This window comes from Pteronotus mesoamericanus, unplaced genomic scaffold (assembly GCF_021234165.1).
Source record: "Pteronotus mesoamericanus isolate MK-2021 breed Mesoamerican mustached bat unplaced genomic scaffold, CSHL_Meso_final contig_100, whole genome shotgun sequence".
Lineage (NCBI taxonomy): Eukaryota > Metazoa > Chordata > Mammalia > Chiroptera > Mormoopidae > Pteronotus > Pteronotus mesoamericanus.
The window spans coordinates 15,682,720-15,703,333 of record NW_026554999.1 but is presented as its reverse complement, the minus strand read 5'-3'; the positions used below and the strand labels follow the sequence as shown (position 1 = coordinate 15,703,333).

At 46.6% G+C, this 20,614-nt stretch overlaps 1 protein-coding gene across 1 annotated transcript in view; it reads right to left on the bottom strand.

Moving 5' to 3' along the window:
- THSD4 (thrombospondin type 1 domain containing 4) overlaps positions 1-20,614 on the bottom strand; it is a 546,728-nt gene that overhangs the window by 472,021 nt on the left and 54,093 nt on the right. The window contains exon 3 of the mRNA XM_054595598.1: positions 10,727-11,088. Within this exon, the coding sequence (XP_054451573.1) occupies positions 10,727-11,088 (362 nt within the window). The remainder of the gene's footprint in view (positions 1-10,726; positions 11,089-20,614) is intronic.

Genomic DNA, 20,614 nt, shown 5'->3' with positions numbered 1-20,614 from the left:
TATCTCAAGATCCTTAATGATATCTGCATACTCCTTTTTACAAATAAATTAGCACTTTCAGGCTCCAGGGATGAGATCTGGATATCCTGCAGTGGGCGGCGGGGGTGAAGGTGGGCATTATTCAACTTCCGACACAGTAAACCCTCAGCAAGCATCAGTTGTGACGGATCTTGTTACTGTTAGTAGAGATTAACCAAAAGAACTCTATACGTCCAGGAAAGGGCCGATGGAGGGATAAGGAACGGAGGCTGTTAGCGCTTTACCATGAGAACCAATAGGGAGGCCACCGCAGTTGTCCCCAAACCCTCTCACATGCAGACAAATTACCTGGATCCACATTATAAGCACAGAGTGGCAGCGGGAAGAGTGGGGGTGATAGGGTCAGGCAAGCCTGCCTTCAGGCCCCGCTCTGCTCCTCACAGGAGCAGGACGCTAGGGACTTCTCTACGTCAGCTCAGTGTCAACTGCTTGAGGCTCAGATAGTACGCATGTAAATGATGTGGCACATGGTGGGTGTAATAAAAATGATGGCTATTAATACAAATGAGTCCTCGATGTGTTCAGGGAGGATGACAGTAACCTGCACATACAGGAAAACGTCCCTGCTCTCATCCTTACTCAAAGGCACGTCAGGCTGCCACCAGGCATGCGTCCAAGGAGAAGTCCTAGGGGTCCCAGATGCAAAGCTGAGATCCCCCTTCTGGGACACGCATATTGTAGGCAGGCTTTTTCCACAGCCCATCGTATCTTTCTTCTGAAACCCAGAGTTATGAATGACTTGGAGGGGGTTCAACATAGCATTCTTATGGCGAATGTGATCTTTGTTCTGATAACTAATGAAATACTTCTGACACTTAATGAAATGCCACAAGAAATGAACAAGGGCTCTTTGGAGTCTTGTCTGAGATCAGAGTAACTCAAGCTTAAAATCTGGCTCCAATCTTTCCTAACGTACACGCAGAAATGTACATACCAGCGGGCCCAGCTCCACTACAAACTCTCCCACTGAACATAGCTAGGATTTCCGATTTAGAAACCAAAGTATATTAAAACCCCATTTATCTGGTTAGCATCAACAGGTAACTTCTTGTCAAACAATTCAGGGACTAAGTGGAAATCCTGCTTCAAAAGGTAAAGAACTGAAACTTCCCTTGCAGGGAGAAAACAAAAAACACCAAAAATGTGAAGTATACATTTCAAACACATGTACCTGCTTTCTCTGCTAACTGCTCGGGATCACCAGTGAGGCCTTCCAAGGAGAAACACAAACAAAGCCAAAGATTTCCCTCCTCTTTGCCTTGTGGTTTCTGCCCCCTCCCCCGCATATGTAACAAGACTCCCTAGGTATCTACTAAGGGTCAAGAAACTGGCATGTGGCTCTGTGAAGTTTAATTAACAGCAAGTTTTTTTTATCCTGCATCATGGAGCCCACTAGGCTCCAGGGGTCCCCAGGACAGAAATACTATATTGTTCCAGAGTTATTAATGATGAAATGCAAATAGCCTCCAAGAAAGAGGGCAGGAAAGGAGGAGCTAAAAAAAAACAATGATTCCTACCAGTAGCTGGGGACAGTTCCCTGGGGAGGCAGGAAAGGGCGACTAACACCTGTGATCGAAGCTTGACCTGTCTGTCCTGTTTCAAAGCTAACAGCCCTTTCAAGCAAAAACATATGCATGCTCGTGCATATGTGCACACACATATTACACACATGCACACATGTGTGTGCACGCACACGCTACACCTGTGAACTCGCGCGTATATGCATGCGCATGCACACGCATACAAGAAGTTACAGGAAAAGACACAAAACCCAAAGATAATATGGTCAATGATAAAACAATCAGCTAATTTGTTTTTGAACAGTGCCTTGTATTTTTTAAAATACTTTCACAGCTATTACCTCATTTGACCCTCTCCATGGGCCTCTGTGGTAGACAGAGGACATACAATTATGCACATTTTGTAGACCAGATTAAGTGATTCTCAAAGACTATGCAGCAGGCAAATGGTAGTACTGAGACAGGAAGTGGGGCCTAATGACTGCAAGGCCAGGGCTTTCTTCGAGGTACGAAACATGAATGCTTCCAACAGAAAAGGGCCAAGGCCCAGGGGGAGACCAAAGAGAAGGTGAGACGTGCTGATGACACTTTTTTAAGAAAAACTCATGTTATGAGACAGAAGTCTGAACAGTGGGATTAGAAGGGTGGTGGTGTCGATGCATCTGGAGAGAAGGATATGCATCGTATTCTAGAGTGTGTTTGAAAGCGCGTCTGAGGGCCGCATCTCCCAGCCACCGTCTTCCCTTTCTGGTACTCAGGATGGCAGAATGGTGGTGGGAACATTTCAAACAGCAGTTGGGCCTCAGTAATGCATCAATATCTAGCAAGAGACCTAAAAGAATAGAATAGATTCCCTTGTATACAAACAAGTAACGTAAGGCCCAGAGAAATGAGGTGACCTGCCCAAGAGGAAAACACTGGTGACAGCTGGAAACTGGACCCTGGACTCTGGACTTGGGGTCCAGGGCTCTTTATCCCATGCAGCTGCCTCAGGCATCTATTATCTTGAAGCTCATTACTGGCACTGGTTTTGGTTAATACTGGTGCTGACAGAGCACTGAAAGTCAGGGCAGGAGACTCAGCTTTCTTCTTCTTTGGGGGGTAGTACTGTTCAATTTCCCAGGGACAACAATTAGACATGATGTGGCCAGTGGTCCTGCAAGGAGTGGCCAGTGGTCCTGCTCGCACAGAAATTGTGCCATTCCTTTAGTATTCTGGGTTTTGTTTGTTTGTTTGTTTGTTTGTTTTTATTAATTTGAAAGACAGAGAGACAGAGAGAGAGAAAGAGAAACACTGATGTGTTGTTCTACGTATTCATGCCTTCTTTGGTTGCCTCTTGTATGTGCCCTGACTGGAGATCAAACCTGCAACCATCAAGTATCAGGATGATGCTCTAACCAACTGAGCTACCTGGCCAGGGCACTTTGCGTATTCTTAAGACTCCAAAATGCAAACATTATCATGGTCATCTGGATAATGCTCCTGCCACCCAAGATGTCCATATCCTAATCCCTAGAACACGTGAATGTTACCTCATGCGGTGAAGGTACTTTGCAGCTGTAATTAAGTTGAGGCTATTGAGCTGGAGAGAGGATCCTGGGTTACCTTGCGATGTGATCACAAGGGTACCCGTGAGAATGAGATCAGCAAATGAAAGCTGCTGAAGGAGGAAATGACAGAAACAAGAGGGTGGGGGGTGAGGGAGGAAAGAACCAGGAGCCAAGAAACACGGGCAGCTTCTAAAAGCTGGAAAAGGGAAGGACACAAATTTTCCCCTAAAGCCCCCAGGAGGAAGTAGCCCTGATGACATCTTGATTTTAGACTTCTAACTTCCAGACGGCAAGAAAGTAAATTTGTGCTGTTTGAAGCTACTAAATTTGTTGTGAGAGTCGCACCATCAATGGAAAACTAACACACCTATTGCAAAACTAGAGGGCACGCCTTTGCTGCTAAGGCAGTAAATGCTCGCTTGGTGAGATGTAGCACAAACACTCTGAAAATCACAAGGGCACTAGGAGAGGTTTAGACTGCCTATACACTGCATACATTGTTTAGCTTTAAAATGGCAGAGTTGGTTTTCCATGTTTATGGGAACTTCTGTCTCAGAGAATTTCTAGTTTACTCTCCTAGGGCTGCTCCACACACCCACCCTGGAAAGGAGGCTGGGGGCTGACTCCCTAGTCTGGCCTGGACACCCCCTCATTGACAGCCTGTGCCCCAGCCCCACTAGACCACCTCTGTCTTCTGCAACCTGAGGCTCACTCATGCCTCCAGGGCGCCGCCCCAGCAGTTTGCTTTGGGGGAACGCCCTCCTCACTCTCGGACTCTGCTAAAATCCTTCTTCCTCAAAGCTCAGCTCAGTCATTACTTCCTCTGCGAAGCCTTCCTTGGCCTCCTCCATTCTCTCTCTCCCGTTCCCCACTCCCAGAGCATCCCTCTGAAGAGAGCCATGGGCACTTGGTCTTGTAAATGTCTGTTTGCTTGTCTCCCTCCCTCACCCCGCCAACATGAGTCCTTTGAGGACGGGACACTTTGCTCCTTGTGTCACCAAAGCACTGCCATCCTGCATCCATTGCAAGTACTTCCCAGCTCTTTCCAACCTAAGAAATGCAAACTCCTCTTTAAAGAAAGTATGCTCCACCACCGAGTTATCTTGATTCCCCAAGAATTAGCTTCACCTCCATGCTCCCAGTGGCCCAGCCTATGAAAGGCAGTCTGCCACGTTCCCTGAGTGCTTATCAGGCACCCCACACTGTGCTGAGCATGTTGTAGGAAGTATCCAGTTCACGGCAACCCAGCGAAGGAGGCATATTACTATCCCCGTTAGGGAAAGGTTGAGCAATGCCGGCAGGACCCAGGACTAGTAAGCAGCAGAGCAGAGCAGAGAACCCAGACCTATCAGCTCCAGGGATGAACTCTTCACTGTCACGCAACTTACAGCCTCTCAGGGTATGTTAGCTTCTGTTCCTGTGCCCCACCTCATCATCAGAGGACCTGGCTAATAGACTGGACAAAAATAAAACCAATATTTCAAAGAAAAACAGTAAGTGAAAACTGAGCACAAATTGTTCTTGAGATGCAGATCTGCACAGCCTCTGGAAGAACATCCCTGATGCAGGCAAATTCCCCCCAACTCGAAACCAGCTCTCCATCTCCAGAAGGTTCTGGGACGCTCTCTTTCTGCATCCTCTCCGACGCTTGAGATGTATGACACACTCCACCTAATGGAAACAGTGGCCATGATTTTGAGTGTGATTTCATCTCCCAGGCTCCTACAACTGCCTCCAGGAGACAGAAGTTCTAGACTTGGCAATGCTCACTGGTGGAAAGGAGGAATGCTCGGTATCCTGAAGAGCTCTGAATGAAAGTCATCCAGCCGCCCACTCTCCAGGTTCCAGCGAGTTCACATGTGTGGTGATCAGGAAAACTGGCCACTGTAGGTGAGGGGAAGGAAGGCAGGCCGCTGGCGGGAGTGCCTGCCTGGTAGCAGCTCCCTGGTGGCGCGAGTGGTGAGAAGGTTCCCTGCAGCACCGCTCACAGGAGTGGGCACTGCCCTCGCACCCTGACTCTGTGGGAGCTGCATGAAACTGCCCAGGAGATACTTACGGCATGTTTCTGTAAGGCTATGTGCTTAGACTCTGGGCAGCAGGGACTCTCTCTGGATGCTGTTTTCACCAGACATTTTAGGAATAGAAAGAAATCCATTTGGTTTTGGCGTTATAAAAGGGAAGGTTCTACAGTAACAGGGACTCCTTCCAGCTCCCTCTAGTCTTCAAGTGTCCTTTCCAGAAACTGAGGGAAAGGCTCTCCTGCTTTGGCCTGTCTTCAGTGTCACAGGCGTGTGCTGCTGCAGGGCTGTACACGCTGCCAGGCTCACCCCACACCTTCTCCTCCCCGCCCCCCCTTCAGCTGTCACAGGGGCACAGCCTTGGGCGTGGAGAGAGCGAGGACCTGGTGGAGTGTCCCAGGGTCTGTTGGCCAAGACCTGCAAGTTGAACACCCTCAATCCAGAGCCTCCTCAGGCGGCCAGTGCTCTGACTGTATCCCAGGAAATGGCCATCCTTTTCTGAGCACGCCACACCCAGAAAGGGCAAAGGGCAGGGTGTCCAGGCCCTGGGATGCAGTGCTGCCCAGAGTCCTGCCCTCCCGGACTGGAGCTCAGTTCCTGGCTCACCATCTTCCTGCATGGCCCCTGATCCTTCCGGCAGAAGCAGGGTTCTAACTGTAATTCTAACATACCAACGCCCAGCCTTTAAACCCATAATGGTAGTTAGAGTTACAATTTATTGAGTACCTACTATAGGCCAGGCAATATAAATATATTATTTCACTTAATTGTTCAACAATCCCATGTGATAAGTATTATTATTACTCTCATTTGAAAGACAAAGCTCCTGAGGCTCAGAAAAGTTCAGTGACTTTCCTGAGCTCAGGATCCTTCAGAGAGCTCTAATAATTACTGACGTGATTTCAATGGCTTTTGAGAGTGCAGTTTGTAGTGTGTGTGTTTTAATGAGATAGATGTGCAATATGGAAGCAAACTGACCCAAGAAGTTTCCTGATATATTCCAGCTAAGTAAATTCTACTTATTCATCAAGGGTGGGTTCCAATTCTACCTGCTCTGTGCAGCCTTCGCACACAGCTCCATCCCACAAGGAAGTCCCACTCTCCTGAACTCTCGCCATACCTCTACTGACTCTCGCCATAGGCAGTGTTTCATGGGTTTTCCACTCACCCACCACCACCATAGCAGGCCCCCAAGAACAGGGGCTGTGCCTTCTAATTTTTTTTTGAACCCCCTTTGAGCCTGGGACTAGATGCAAAGATTTCCCCGGTTGAGAGAGCTGAACGCCACAGGGGAGAGATGCAGTTCTTTTTAAGCCTTCACGGCCAATCCCATCCACTTTTCAAAATGTGCCCCGAACTATCCAACCTCCAAGCAGCTTTTCTGACCATACCTGGTCAAGTGAGCAACCTCACTACCAAAATAACCACTTCAAAAACCCGTTTCAGTGAAAAAAAAAAGTGTGCCTGATTCTAACAGACCTACTTAGAATTCTGGTTCAATTACCTCAGAACAGTGATCTTCAGCAATTACCATATTTTACCATGTATAATGCACACTTTTTGCCCAAATTTTTGAGGGAAAAATTAGGATGCACTTTATAAATGGGTAGTACTAATTCTGTATCTATATGATGTTTTTAATTCTTTTATTTATGCTTATGCATTCAAAGTGTAACTCTAAAAAGCAATAACGATATCCACATGTAAAAGAATACCCTGGAATACAATGATCGGTTTTGTTTCTAAACATAAATAAATAAATACTTCAATTCAAAAATTAAAATGAAAGGTTTTTTCTTCCTGAAAGTTTGAGCAAAAACCATGGGAGCGCAGTATACATGGGAGTGCATTATACACAGCAAAATACAGTAACTTTATTTTTCTGAGCCTCAGGTTCCCTGTCAGTAAAATGTGAATCTATGCAACTGCCTCACAGGCCTGAGGGACCTGTGTCACAGTGTGAACCTATGTATCCGCCATACGGGGCTGAGGGACCTGTGTCACAGTGTGAACCTATGTATCCGCCACACGGGGCTGAGGGACCTGTGTCACAGTGTGAACCTATGTATCCGCCACACGGGGCTGAGGGACCTGTGTCACAGTGTGAACCTATGTATCCGCCACACGGGGCTAAGGGACCTGTGTTTCCATGCATTTGACCTAGTGCCTACAGAGAAGACATGCTCCAAACTGGAAGCCATATTCATTACAGCCACTACTTCATCAAACTGCCCCATAAGGTAGGCGTTTACAAACATGCCTTTTCTGACCTTCTAGAGCAGTGGTACTCAAAATCTGGAGTTTGTAAAAATAATTTAAAATTAAACTACTTAGGTTCACACCACAGATCCCCACAACAGAATCCCCGTTAAGCAAGGGTGATAATGGGGACTGGGCAGCTCTCCTTCTAACAAGACTCCCCACCGCTGCAAGTGATGCTGATATATGCTCACTGAGCCGGGACAATTCTGCTAGACAATACTGAATTCCCAAATTCTTTTCCATGGAAATTTGAGGTTCCAAAGATACTTCCAGACCCATGGTTTCCAACCTTGTTTGGAATATATCCATGTCTGAGCACAATCTTTAGGGATTCAGATGTTGGTTTGGGATGTGACCAGGGTGTCAAGATTCCTTAAAAAATGGGCAAAGAATTCTAATGAACAGCCAAGGTTAAAAACCACTGCCCCCTTTGGATCTATAGCCCAGATTTTTATAGTATGTCTCTGAGGCTTCAACCAGAGCAGCTCATTTTTTGCCTGTGTGACAAACTGAGCCTCCATCTAAGGCTGATTTTACACAAAGGATTCTTATGCTTAAAAAAAAAAAAAAAAGTTTGCTAACAGCTGTTCCAGCCTGTCAATAGGAACCTTTAGTCCCCCACCCTCAACTTGGGTTTTATACCTTTGTGTCTGTCCCAGAGCCTTACAACATAGTAGATGCTTAGTAAATATTTGTTGGAAGGTCGAATAGTTTTGTTTTATATGTTATCTGGCTCCAATTAAGTTTTCAGTTGCCTAGCATAACAATCTAACAGTTTCTTAAACATCTAAGCCCTAACAGCCTTTGCCTCAAACCTCAAACCTGAAACAGAGAGTGAGGCAGACAGCCATCCCGGGAACACACTGACATTTCTTCTGGGGTCACATATACTATGCAAGCTCCTAATCACTAATAAATATAAGCAAATGCAATTTTCGTCAGCCAGGAAGAGCGTGACATTCATCAGCAGCGCAGGCCTCCCAGGCTAATATTTGGATTATTTCATCTGAAACTGTCAAATTACAAGAGCATGATAAAAACTTGTAGGAACTTCATAGTAAACAGTAACTGGCCCCTTGTCAATAACTTAGAAGAGAAAATTTTCCTGCTGCCAAAACGCATGGGCCGGAAAGTCTGCAGCCCAGGCCGGCAGCCAACTCGAGCCTGTTCCCTGGGCAGCTTTTCTAGGTTCGCAACCACAGAGGCTGGAAGAGAAGTCCCTGAGTGTGCTAGGGATCTGGGACTCAGTAGCAGCCTTTTTGTGGCTTTACTTAGGACTCCGAGTAGTTATTTAACATCTAAAGGCCTCAGATTCCTCATGTATAACATCTACCTCATCAGGTCCTGGGAATCATGACTGCCTGGGTTCGAGTCCTAACCCTTAACATACCAGCTGTGCAGCCTTGGGCAAGTTACCCTCCTTCTCTGGGCTTCCATTTCCTCACCTCTAAATTAAGAACATTAGCATCCATCTGATAGGGTTGTCAGTGTAAAATGAGAGGAACAGTGCCTGACATAAAACAGGCATTCAGCAAACCTTGGCTATTATAAATCTGCAATTCTGAAACCAAGGGTTTTGAAAGCCAAGTTTTTGTCTTTAATTTTCTTTTAATGTTTTTGTCAGTTTGATGTCAAAACTTTCAGGAGCCACCTTGACCTTAACAAACATAAAGCTATGTATGGTCTCTTTCATCCTATGTGATGTGAAAATTTGTGTTTCACTGCAGAAATAATGATGTGTTTGATTATGGGATGCTGCCCCACACCAGAGAAGGAATGATATTAATGTGTGAAATATGCCCTAAATTACCTTTCTAAAATCTAACCGTTCTGAATTCTAAACTGCTCTGGCAGAAGCATTTTCCTATAAGGGACTGGTGAGCTCTGTTACTCCGGGGCGTGGTCGGAATGAAAGGAGATAACAAATGATAAGCCCTCAGGTCAGTAGGAGCAGACCCTCAGTCCCGGCTGACGGTGCGGGGTACTTGGGTTTCTACACAGGAAGAGAGAGAAGGAAGCACCCTCTTCCCGCTGACCCCTCTCTTCACTCTCCTACTCACAGGCCATGCCAAGCCATGAAACTCTCAGCTCTTCTCTCTTCTATCGGCCCAAATACGATTTATCCCTCAGAATTCAGCTAAAGCATCTTCTCTGTGAAATGGTTCCCTATCCAAACTCCTGCTGACCAGGTCAAGAGCATGTGGCAGGGAGGCTAGGTGGCTTGCATCTCCTCTCCACCTCCAGGCACTAGCAGGGACAGCCTACAGCACTGAGCTAGAAGGACTCTCCCACAGCATCTAGCCACAGTGCTAAAGGGTGGCCGTGCTTGCTGATGTCTGAACTGCAACTGACAAGAGGGGCTGGGTCACCCGCCTGACAGGCTCCTGCCCTGCCGGGGTGGGCATTACCTTGGCTTGACCACTAAACTATACATTTCTTAAGCACAGTGACCATATCTTATACTTCTTGTTCTTTGTTCTTGTTAATGCTTTTGTATAAATATTGTCTCAGATTCTACCATGGGCCTTGGCATATAATCTGTAAACAGTGTTTGACTGACAAGCTCTTCTCAGAATCTATATTCCTACCTTTCCCATGGGCCCTGCCAACTTTGGCATATTTATGCTGGCCTAGCCAGGGAAGCTTCTTAGGGCTATACTTCTATTTTAATGCCATTAAGTCATTTCTATAGTTTATATTTTGTAAAGATTCTAAACAATGTCTAGGTCCTTAATTAGACATAGTCTCCAAACTGTGTGTTTACTCAAAATACTTTGTAGAAACTTTCTAGAAAGGTTCACAGAATCCTGAAACCTACAACCTGGGAGCAGGTAACACTTGAGACATTCAACTTGTCCAAGTATTTGAAACTCATATGAGGTTAAAAGGCACCTTGGATTAAAAGGCACCTTGTCCTCAGCTCAAATCCACACAGCCCGGGGCCAGGATTCTTCTTTCCCCCTGCACCAGGCGAGCAGCCCTGGAAGGGAGGTCTCCCTGCTCTTGGTCCCCTCCTTTCACCCTCCACAGGGCCTCCCTAAGGTTGGTGCCTAAGGGCTTCTTAGAATTAGCTTCACTTTGAAGACTATTCAGAACCACAGAGTGGGGTGGGAGTGGCCTCAACGCTTTAAAAAGCTGCAAATAAATCAAAAGATGAAAGGAGATACACGGAGCCAAGAATTCCTCCCCACCCAGCAGAAGCAATGCATTAACCAAGCAATCTGTAGTGCAGAGCAGCTTGCGGCACATGGGGCAGGGACAGAGCAGGGGCAGGGGCAGAGCAGGGGCAAGGACCATGGCGGGTGGAGGGCGGGCAGGGGCCGGGGAGGGCGTGTACCTTCTGTCTGCCGTGGGTTCTCGTACTCGCGCCTGGGGGTGCCGGCTGCCCCTTAGCACCGGGCCCTGGCGGCTGGCGTTGAGGCCGGCGGGGACGCGCGACTCCTCGCGGCTCCGGTGCAGGGGCACCGACGTGCGCACAGCCGACACCACGTGGCCGGCGAAGGCGCGCGCCGGGGCTCCAGGCCGCGGGCCGCCGCGCGCGCGGTAAGATCCGGGCAAGCAAGGCCGCGTCTGCTCCATCACGCCGCCGCTGCAACTGCGCGAGCAGGCGGACCAGGGGCCCCAAGCGCCCCAGACGCCCGGGACGCCACCGCCGCCGTCCTCGGGGGCGCCCTCGGCCGCTGCCATCCGCTGCGGGACCTGCGGAGACAGAGGCTGGTTAGGGGACCAGGACACCGGCTCCTGTTTAGTTCTCAAAGACTGTGGATAACCTAATAGGCTTGTCCATTAGGCAAAAGTAGGCGCAGGGCCTGTTTTAAAATTTGAGGAACAAAATGAATATAATCCTGCCTGGATTATATTCGTCTTTATACCAGCGCACTCATAAAATATAATTTTAAGTGTTTTTTATGGAGGAAGAGACACACCAAGGCACAAATGCTTAGGGCTCAGGAAAGTCATAATGTAGTCCTTGCTTTGGGTGCACGGCCTGAAGAGCTTCGTGTGCTGCCCTCAGTTCTTAGAGAGTCTCCTCCCGCCCTCGGGAGTCCCCCTTAGCCTCAGTCAGGCTGGAAAGGGGATTTAGGGCAGGTCAGGCTGGTTCATAGCAGAGAGCCTGGCACTACATGTTCATAGTCACCATTTTGACAACCTTTCCTGCTTCCACGATGAATCAGGGGAGGTGAATCTATCAGAAAGTTTTAAAGTTCTATGCAGAGGGTGACTCTACACTCCCGTCTATTTAACTTGCTATTTCACAGAGACCTACCACACCAGGCCTGGCATGGTCCTAAGGTTGAATGCATAGTGTGCCTTCATTATGCAGACATGCTTGAGCACCAGCTGTACACCTGTGCTGAGCTAGGCCCTCAAGACAAAGAGAAAAGCACTTCATGTCCACACGTATGGCCTGGACCCTGCAGCAGAAGAGCCCTAAGCAGCCAGTCCAAGGTTGGGGGTGGCTCCTGGGTGGACTAGCTGCCCTGCTAGGTGACAAGGAGGAGGTGGGGGTGGGGCATTGAGAAGGCATCAGAGGTGGGATCGCAGTAATAGCTGTAATCACACAGGTGCCCACCGAGTGCCAGTCCTTATCTCCAGTCCTTATAGCAGCCCTGGTTACTACCACTCTCATCTTTCGGAGGTGAGGTTCCCCAGCTGAGGTTGAGGTGTGTGACCTGCCCCAGGCTCGTCACTTCAGCAAGGCTGGGACTTAAGTCTACCCAACTCCCTGCTCTCTTCCCAGCAGATGGCTGCTCTTGGGCTTCTGGGGTCCTCTCCTGGAATGTCCTTCCTTTCCATGGGACAAGCAACACTATGACTTTCCTTAGAAGACGGGTTTTTCAGTGATCCTTGGGCTCCCATTGAAAATGCAAAAATACCTCCAGATTACCTTAGCCTTTTTTTTTTTTTATGTTGGTTGTGGGCAGCATTGTTTGGCCCAAGAGCTCAAAGGCCTTTCACACTTGCACTCTTCCTTTGTCCCCGCACCACCCCTGAGCAATGAGAAAGTCCAGGGACTGTCTTCCCCTCTGTGTGGAACATACTGCAAAAGCTAAGCTCCTTCACACACATATGGCAGTAAGAGACGGAGCTCACATTACCTCAGAGGGTGGCTGTGAGGAAGCATGAGGAAACCCAAGTGCTCAGTAAGTACCGCCACTGCTGTAGCCGAACCGTGTCACTAAAAGCGAGGGCTCAGCTCTTGGGTAGAGGTCTTGCCCCCAGGCACTCAGTCAGCCGGAAGCCATGGGTCTTGTTCAACTGGGGACACTTCCCCTCAACTACATTCCAGTACACAGAATAGTAAGGGGTTCCTAAAGGTTCGGTGAGTAACCCAGGCAGGATGAGTGAGAGAGGGAACCCAGGGAGCAAACAAGAGTCGAAGCAGAAGGTGAAGTCCAGGGCTGGATGTCAGACAGCAAGGCTACAGGAGCCCCAGTCAGAGAGCCAGGCTGGGGCCATGGGAGACGGGGTCAGAGCGCGGGCCCCACAGGAGGGTCCGTGACAGGAAGCCTGCAGCTCCTTCCCACCCACGTGTGAGCAACGTGAGCAGCAGATGGGGATGAGCACAGGAATAATGAACACACTCAGCTCATCACTACTAAATTGGGGGCCCTGGAGAGAAGGCTTTTTACCTGCTTAAAAATACGAAACAAACAAAAAACAAGCTTTTGTTCTTTCTTCTCTTCCCCTACATGTCCTAACTTATTAATATCAAACTGATGGTGGATTCACTAAGGTGGTTGTAAAAATGCCTAATCAGGCCATAGTCTTGATATATAGTGTGAGTAGTGGGTTAAATGGTGACCCGCCCCAAAAGCTATGTCTACACCCTAACCCAGACCTTGGGAAAGTGACCTTCCTTGGAAAAGGGTCATTGCAGATATAGTTAAGAATCCTGAGATGAGATTATCCTGTATTTTCCTGGTTGGCTCTACATCCAATGACAAGTGTTCTTATGAGACACAGACGCAGAGGAGGAGGCCATGTGACCACCAACGCAGAGACTGAAGTGACACAGCCACAAGCAGGAAGGCCCGAGTCCCCAGGAGCTGGAAGGCACAGGAGGGGGCTGCCCCCAGCAGGGAGCACTTGCAGCCCTGGCAGCACCTGGATTTTGAACTCCTGGCCTCCAGAAGTGTGAGGGCATACATTTCTGCCGTTTGGGCCGTCCAGCTTGTGGGAATTTGTTATGACAGCCCTAGGAGACCACTGCAGTGTGTTAGGGCTTCTAAGACAAGAGGGGAAAGAGGACAGACATTCATGCGCAGAGCCCCTTTTCAGTGTCCGACACTGTGCAAACGGCTCTTGTGCACAGGGGTGGGCTCTACGGCACGGGCCCCTCAGCCAGGTCGGTGTGATTTTGTCTCTTTTAGAGGGAAAAACTGAGGCCCTGAGAGCTTTATGACTTGCCAACCGTCTCAGGCTAATGAGCACAGACTGGACTAAAACTGAGGTCTCCTGACTCCACCCTTGTGTTCCTGTTTTTCCCCTGCTGCGTGTCCCTTCCCTGCCGATGCTGGTGGAGAACAGAAGGGTAAAATGCATAGAAATAAATCCAGTTTGATAGTTCTAGTATTGCAGAAGGAGAGTTTGGATAAACAAATGAAGGCAGACTATGTTTCTGACACATTTGGGGATTTCAGTTCCCACCATGTTAACATAGATAACTAAGGCACTACCTATAATATTTGGGTTAGATGTGCAGTGATACCAAAAAATCCACTTCCTACAACTAATCCCACCCTTCATTTATTTTCCCATAGCCAAATTGGGCAGGGTCCCTGGGGCGGGGGGACACAAAACCACATTCCATCCTATTCTATTCATAAGAATTCTCTAGTACATGGTTGAATTGTGGTGAGTGACTTGAAATTCTATCTCAGTCTCCATGGTGTGAATCTAACCACATTCCCAGAATTGTGTTTTTATAGTATGTAGCCAGAAACAGAGGGAAAAAGGAGAAGGAAAACAGAAAGGAAGGAAGGAAGGTGGGGAGGAATGCAGAGAAAGAGAAAGGAAGGAAGAAAATTCGAGAGCAAATAAAGGGAGGAGAGTCTCAGGTGTCAGCCTCTTAGTCAGACCAAACCCCCATACTCCCTCCATTCCTTCTCACCCTCCAAATGGCCCTCCTCCCTCCTTCTTTCTGATAGTCAAGGAGCTCTCTGTGAACCAAGATGGAAGACCTCCAAGTGTTCTATGACATGATATTCCTGAAATTAGGACTAACAGGACCTCTTTTAGTCAGTGATAAACAACAAAACCAAAGAATAAATCATGGTAAGAGACAGAAACAAACGATCGAGAGTCCAAGCCTGTAACATGCCAGCAGGGTGCCCCTTCCCAGCACACACAGACTTGTAAAGACTGAAGCAGAAACCTGAGGCACTTCTAAAATGCATCCTAAATGCTGATGTTCCTCATTTACAAAGAAGTCAGCCAGTCAGTAAAAAAAGACAGAGAGCCCAATGCAAATAGGGATGGAGGGCATGAATAGGTAGTTTACAGTCACTATGGATTGAACACTTGTGTCCTCCTCGAAAATTCATATATTTGAAGCCCGAATCCCCAATGTGACGGTATTTGGAGGTGGGACCTTTGGGAGGTAATTAGGTTTAGATAATGTCATGCGGGATCCTCATGATGGGACTAGCATCCTTAGGAAAAGAGGAAGAAAAGCTAGAGCTCTCTCTGTTTCTCTGCCATGGGAGGACATAGCAAGAAACCAGCCGTCTGCAAGCCAGGAACAGAGCCTTCACCAGGGAAACAGACCTCCCAGCACCTCGATCTTGAACTTCCTAACCTCCAGAACTGTGAAGATAAACCACCCAGTCTAAGGTTTTTATTATAGCAGTCCAAGCTGACTGATATAACAGGAAAATATATATAATACATGAAAACGGTTTAACATCATATATCATCAAATAAATACAAAATAAAACAACAGCATTCCATTTTATACCTATTAGATTAGTAAAGATTATAAAGTTTACAATACTGCTATGGCAAGCATACTCACTGCTAATGGGAGTCTGAATTAGGGCAACTTCTTTGGAGGGAACTTTGCAATATATATCAAAATTTTAAATGCACACAACCTTTAGCCTGGCAGCTCTATTTCCACTAGTTTACCCTAAGGAAATACTCAAAGCTAATGCATAAAGCTGTGTAAACTGTGTTTATAGACTTCTATTGCATCCTTTTTGTAAGAACAAAACCAAAAAAGTCTGGAAACAAAATAGGAGCTTGGTTCAGTGACATCTAATCTGTGCAAACAATGGGATACAATTTATGTGTAGAGTAAGGTGCACGTATCTGTTAAAATGGATAGCTGTTTATAATATACTAATTAATGACAAGAAAACAAGAAGTAGAACAAGACATACATTGAGAATAAACCTGCCTGCAGATATCTCTCTTTAAATATTATGTTGAAACATAAACAATCGCTAAAATTTGACTATTATTGATCTACAAAAATGCAATTTCATGATTCACTGCTTCAAATGACTTACATGATTCAACCTAACATGAGTAGCTTCTAGCAATGAAAACAGCCCATTTAGCAAATCTTTAGCCACTAAACTGGGCAACATGAATGAAAACCCAAAATGCAGTGTGGCCAAGGCACCGACCTACCCCCACCTTTATATAACTGGATGGTTGCCCCTGGGAGGCACAGAGTCAGTAAAATTCATCATAGTTCGCGAGCACACAGGACTTCTCCTTTGGGGATGTCCAGCAATATTTGGATTGATCTTTGGGGTGGTTAAGATTCCATACTGTTCACATGTGAACCAATGGCCACTAAAATTTGAGTGATTATTTTTAAAGGGTATCATATGCAGACTGCTGGGCCCTAAAATATTTAGGGTAAAATTATTTAAATGATTAAAAGAATAAAATAACCAAAAGAGATCTTGTGTTATCGAAGGTGATATGATGCTCTAAGAAAGGAGTTGGTGATGAAGTGTATGCAGGGCAGCTTCAGCCTTCTGTGACAGACGTAAGAACTGCCACTGAAAGAAGGGGAGGGACACACTGGAGGCCCCACTTACACAAGGAAAAGGTGATTAGAGCCAGCAAAAATATCCTTTATCTGCCTGAACTGCGTCAACACAAGCCTGGCATCTGGTACAAGATTCACTTCAAGGCTTTTTCTTTCTTTCCATTTTGCAGATGTGGTCATTGAGGTATAGAGTGCGCTAGAGGATAACGCACAGGTTTTGAAAACACACAGAAGAGACAAAATAATGCAAATCTGACGTGTTGTTGGGTAGATGAGATGAATTAATGAAGTAAAGCATCACACGCACTACCAGGCACACAGCAGGAGCCCAGTAGGCCTCCGTTTCATCCCTTCATTGGGAGAACTTACACCACCAGGCAAAAGCTTTAAACGTGCAGGCAGCAGGTCCAGCCCTCTAACCAAAATGGTGCCCTCTCCGGTCCATGGGAGCTTTTAAAGAACAGGGGTAGCGTGGGTGTAGGGGTAAGGGAACAGAATAAAAAGAGAAGCTTTTTAACGGGATTAAAGTACACCTACCATAGCCTGCCCCTTCCCCCAGGGATTATGACAGGGCCTGCCTGGAGTGAGGCTAGGGTAGGTGTAGGGGCACAGGTGTATTTTGGAGAAAATACCCCAAACCTTCTATTATCTCCTTCCTCATATAAAAACAACTGCTTGATATTACGGTGCCTCTCTAAATGGCACTATGGGGCATAAGCCAGGGAGCAGGAGAAAGGCAGGCATGCAGAGGTGTAGGAGGATCAGGGTAGTCACATCCCTATTTAACTCAACTTGGGCCATGCAAAAGAAGAGGCTGTGTCCAAACTAGAGGGGGAAGTGAAATCCACCAAGGTTTGAAGTTGGATGCAGTAACTAATGACACTTTGGGATTGGTTGTGTGGAAGTTAATATTAGGCAGGGCTGTTTGTGTAAAGGTACATCGATGGGAAGGTGTGTGTAGGGTGACCTGGCAATAATTCTCCTTTCCCTGGGTCCTTAAGGAATCGCCCCTCCACACTGGATGAAGTGAGGTGGGAATGCATTCAGGGGCCCTGCCAGCTAAAGCCAAGGCAGGCAATGAAGGCCAATTGGACACTCCCTCCCCAGAATGTGAATCTCCAGTAAAGTGACCAAGAGACCAGGAGCGGAGCTGGGTCCTTCACCCTAGCAATAGCTCCCCTGACCCAACTGTTTATGCTTCGCAACCATGTCTCTTGCTCTCTGGTGTTGCCTAAATGCCCATCTGTCTCCTAGGCTTGTTCCACTAAATTCCCCATTGCTTATGTTAGTTTCTGTTGTTTGCAGTAAAAAACCCTAAATCATACCTAAATGATTGCAAACATCATAATATATAAAGTGTGGTAACCAAGACAACGTGAAATAAGCCAGGTCTTGACTTTGGCACAGGACTTGGGGGAGAAAAGGCAGTCCAGTCTAGACTTGCCAGAAGCCTCAGGATGAAGGATGGCCAGGGCTGGAGGACTCGTATGGAGACCATAATTGACCATAGTCAGCATAACCAGAGAACCAAGGTCTCCATGAAACATGATGGTCTGAGTGAACTAGAGGCTCATGGGGACAGACAGCATGCGATCTTAGAGAAGAATGGAGAGACAACAAGCAGAGTGGCTGTGGCTTTGTTTTATTCCATCATAATCTTTTAAAGGGGGATAAACATATTTACCATAATAGAAGGAAGGCCAAATAAATTAGGACTTAATAACTCAATGAAATATCATAATCACAAACAATACAGAGCGATACGGAAATAGTCTTGTAATACAATATTAAGTGAAAATGCCAAATACAAATTTGTAACTGTATCATGATTATAATAACGTAAAAATTCTGTAGGCACATGAACAAAGCCTGGAAGGAGACATGGAAAAATGAAAACACACGATCTGTTACTGAAGCTAGACACAGGGTACGTTTTCTTGTAATTTAAAAAAGTTCAGTCATGGTTACGATATTGCTCGCTCAATAAATAAAAATAAATAGACTAAATGGAGAAAGATTCAGAACAGATTGTAGAGGGTGCAAGGCAGGGAGTAAACCAAGAATTGGTGGTAGTCCTTGTCACAGAAAGCCCGGGAATTTCTCATCGTCACCAGTAAAGCCATAACTAGGAACAGCTCTAAATGTTTTCAATGTATTTGGTTTCGGCCTTAATGTAAAATCATGTAAGATTTCACTGGTTTCTAATTTTCTTTCTACAAAATTAAACCCACCATCTGTTCTTCATAGAAAACAAGTCACATGCAAAATCTGAAATTCTGAAGTCTCATTCTAGGAGAGACTGGAAAAAGTAGGATTGGTTTTAGCCACAGAACCAAGTCAACACCCTAAAGCAAACACTACAGAAATACACCTTGGAGATTGAGCCCAGAGAGCAAAGTGCTGGACAGCAGAGAGCAAATGAAAGCAGGAGCATGCTGCTAGGAGCCCTGCTAGGACATCTGTTACCTGGGGCCTTGTGCAAAAGCATGGGAAGGTGGTGCATCTCGAAAAAGCAGCTCCAACCTCAAACCAAATCTAAATGAAGGACCACCATGATGGTTTTCTCCAAGACATAAATTCTACCTTACATCTCAAGCAACTCTCTTGATTCTGACACAGCACACTGCAAAGGTCCCAAATCTTACATCTCAGCAACGCCAGCAGCTACAAAACAAATGTAAAGAACCTCACAAATAAGGGAGAGTGGAGCAAAACACTCTCAGCCTTGACCATTGCAACAGGATCCCCCACATCGTAATTTACGTGTGAGCTCTACAAATGCATTTCAGAAACAGCTGAAAGGCTGCATTTGCACAAAACCCTAACAAAGGAGGAGAGGGTAGAGGCCAAGGGGAAGATAGATAAATGTGAAAATCAAGTCATAGCTAAAGCAGGAGCCACATAGAAGAAAAAAAACCACTGACTTGAAGCCAGCCAAAAGCTCAGCAGGTGGGAATTTGGTTGCTCTGCAAATTCCAATTCTTTTTGCAGGGTCTTAAGGCTTTTTCTCAATTCCTGCGTCCTCCCACTTGGTAAATCCTTATAGCAAATGATCTCAGATACATCCAACTGTACCATATTCATCTGTAGGTATGGTATTGAGTATAAACTCTCACCAAACACTGGGGAAAAACACAATGTACCCCCTGTCCTTCTACTCTTAGTCCTGTTGTTTCTCCATGTGTGACCCTCGGAGTACCTGCAACACAACCTCACATCTGCTCCAGACGTGCAGATTCCTGGTGGTGCCCAGGAATAAGCATTTTAAACAAGCTTACCCAGTGATTTAAATGCATCCTGTGGTTTGAGAATCACCAGCCACTGGATACCTCTAGGTGAGGCTCAAGGAGGAAAGTGCTCAACTGATCTTACCCTCCAGGCCTTGGAGCTCCACCATACACCGCTACTTGTTTAACCCCAAAATGTTCAAGCCACATTATTTCATTACCCTCATATTCCCTGCTTTTTGACCTACCACTTTCACTTCTGCCATTCAAGTTGAGGCCAAATTAGAGTTTATCATATGAGAAAGGAAAACATTCATGGAATGATACCTGCCTAACACGGGATCCACACTAAGCAGACTCCATTTGTAATGTGCTTTTATAGAAGCAAGAGGAACTGTGGAAAGGTGAAAGGAGAAGGAAGGGAAGACTCATGGGAAAAGCTGGTCTGGGCCCCGTGTTCTGGTCCCAGGATTGCTGTTACTCACTCTGTGATTTGGGGCAAGTCGGTATGTGGCTCTGGACTTCAGTTTCCATATCAGCAACACGAGCCGGCTGGGCTTGATGAGGGCCGGGGTCCCTTCCGCTGCTAACAGGCTCTGATTTTTCCTGGAAGAGTGCTTACATTCCTTGCCCCATATTGATTCTATTCTAGAACCACAACGGAGAGAGGCAATCCCACAGGTTGTGCCCAGGATTGCCCACTGCCAGCAGAGCAGACTTTAAGCACAGATCTTCCCTAAATGCCCAAATGTGTGGCCACGATATTCAAAGGCAGGGCCCAGCCAAAATGATGGAATGAGGTAAATATTTGGATGGGATCTGCATAATCGGAAACACTCCCACTTCTGAAATTGACCTGACTCTTTCATCACCAGCCACATGGAAACCGTCCTCCGTTATAACTAGAAAATAACACAGAGCATGTGCCTGGGTACCAAGTACGCCTGTGTTGCTGCACAGTTACTCAGGAAACAGAAGCATATGTCTCTGC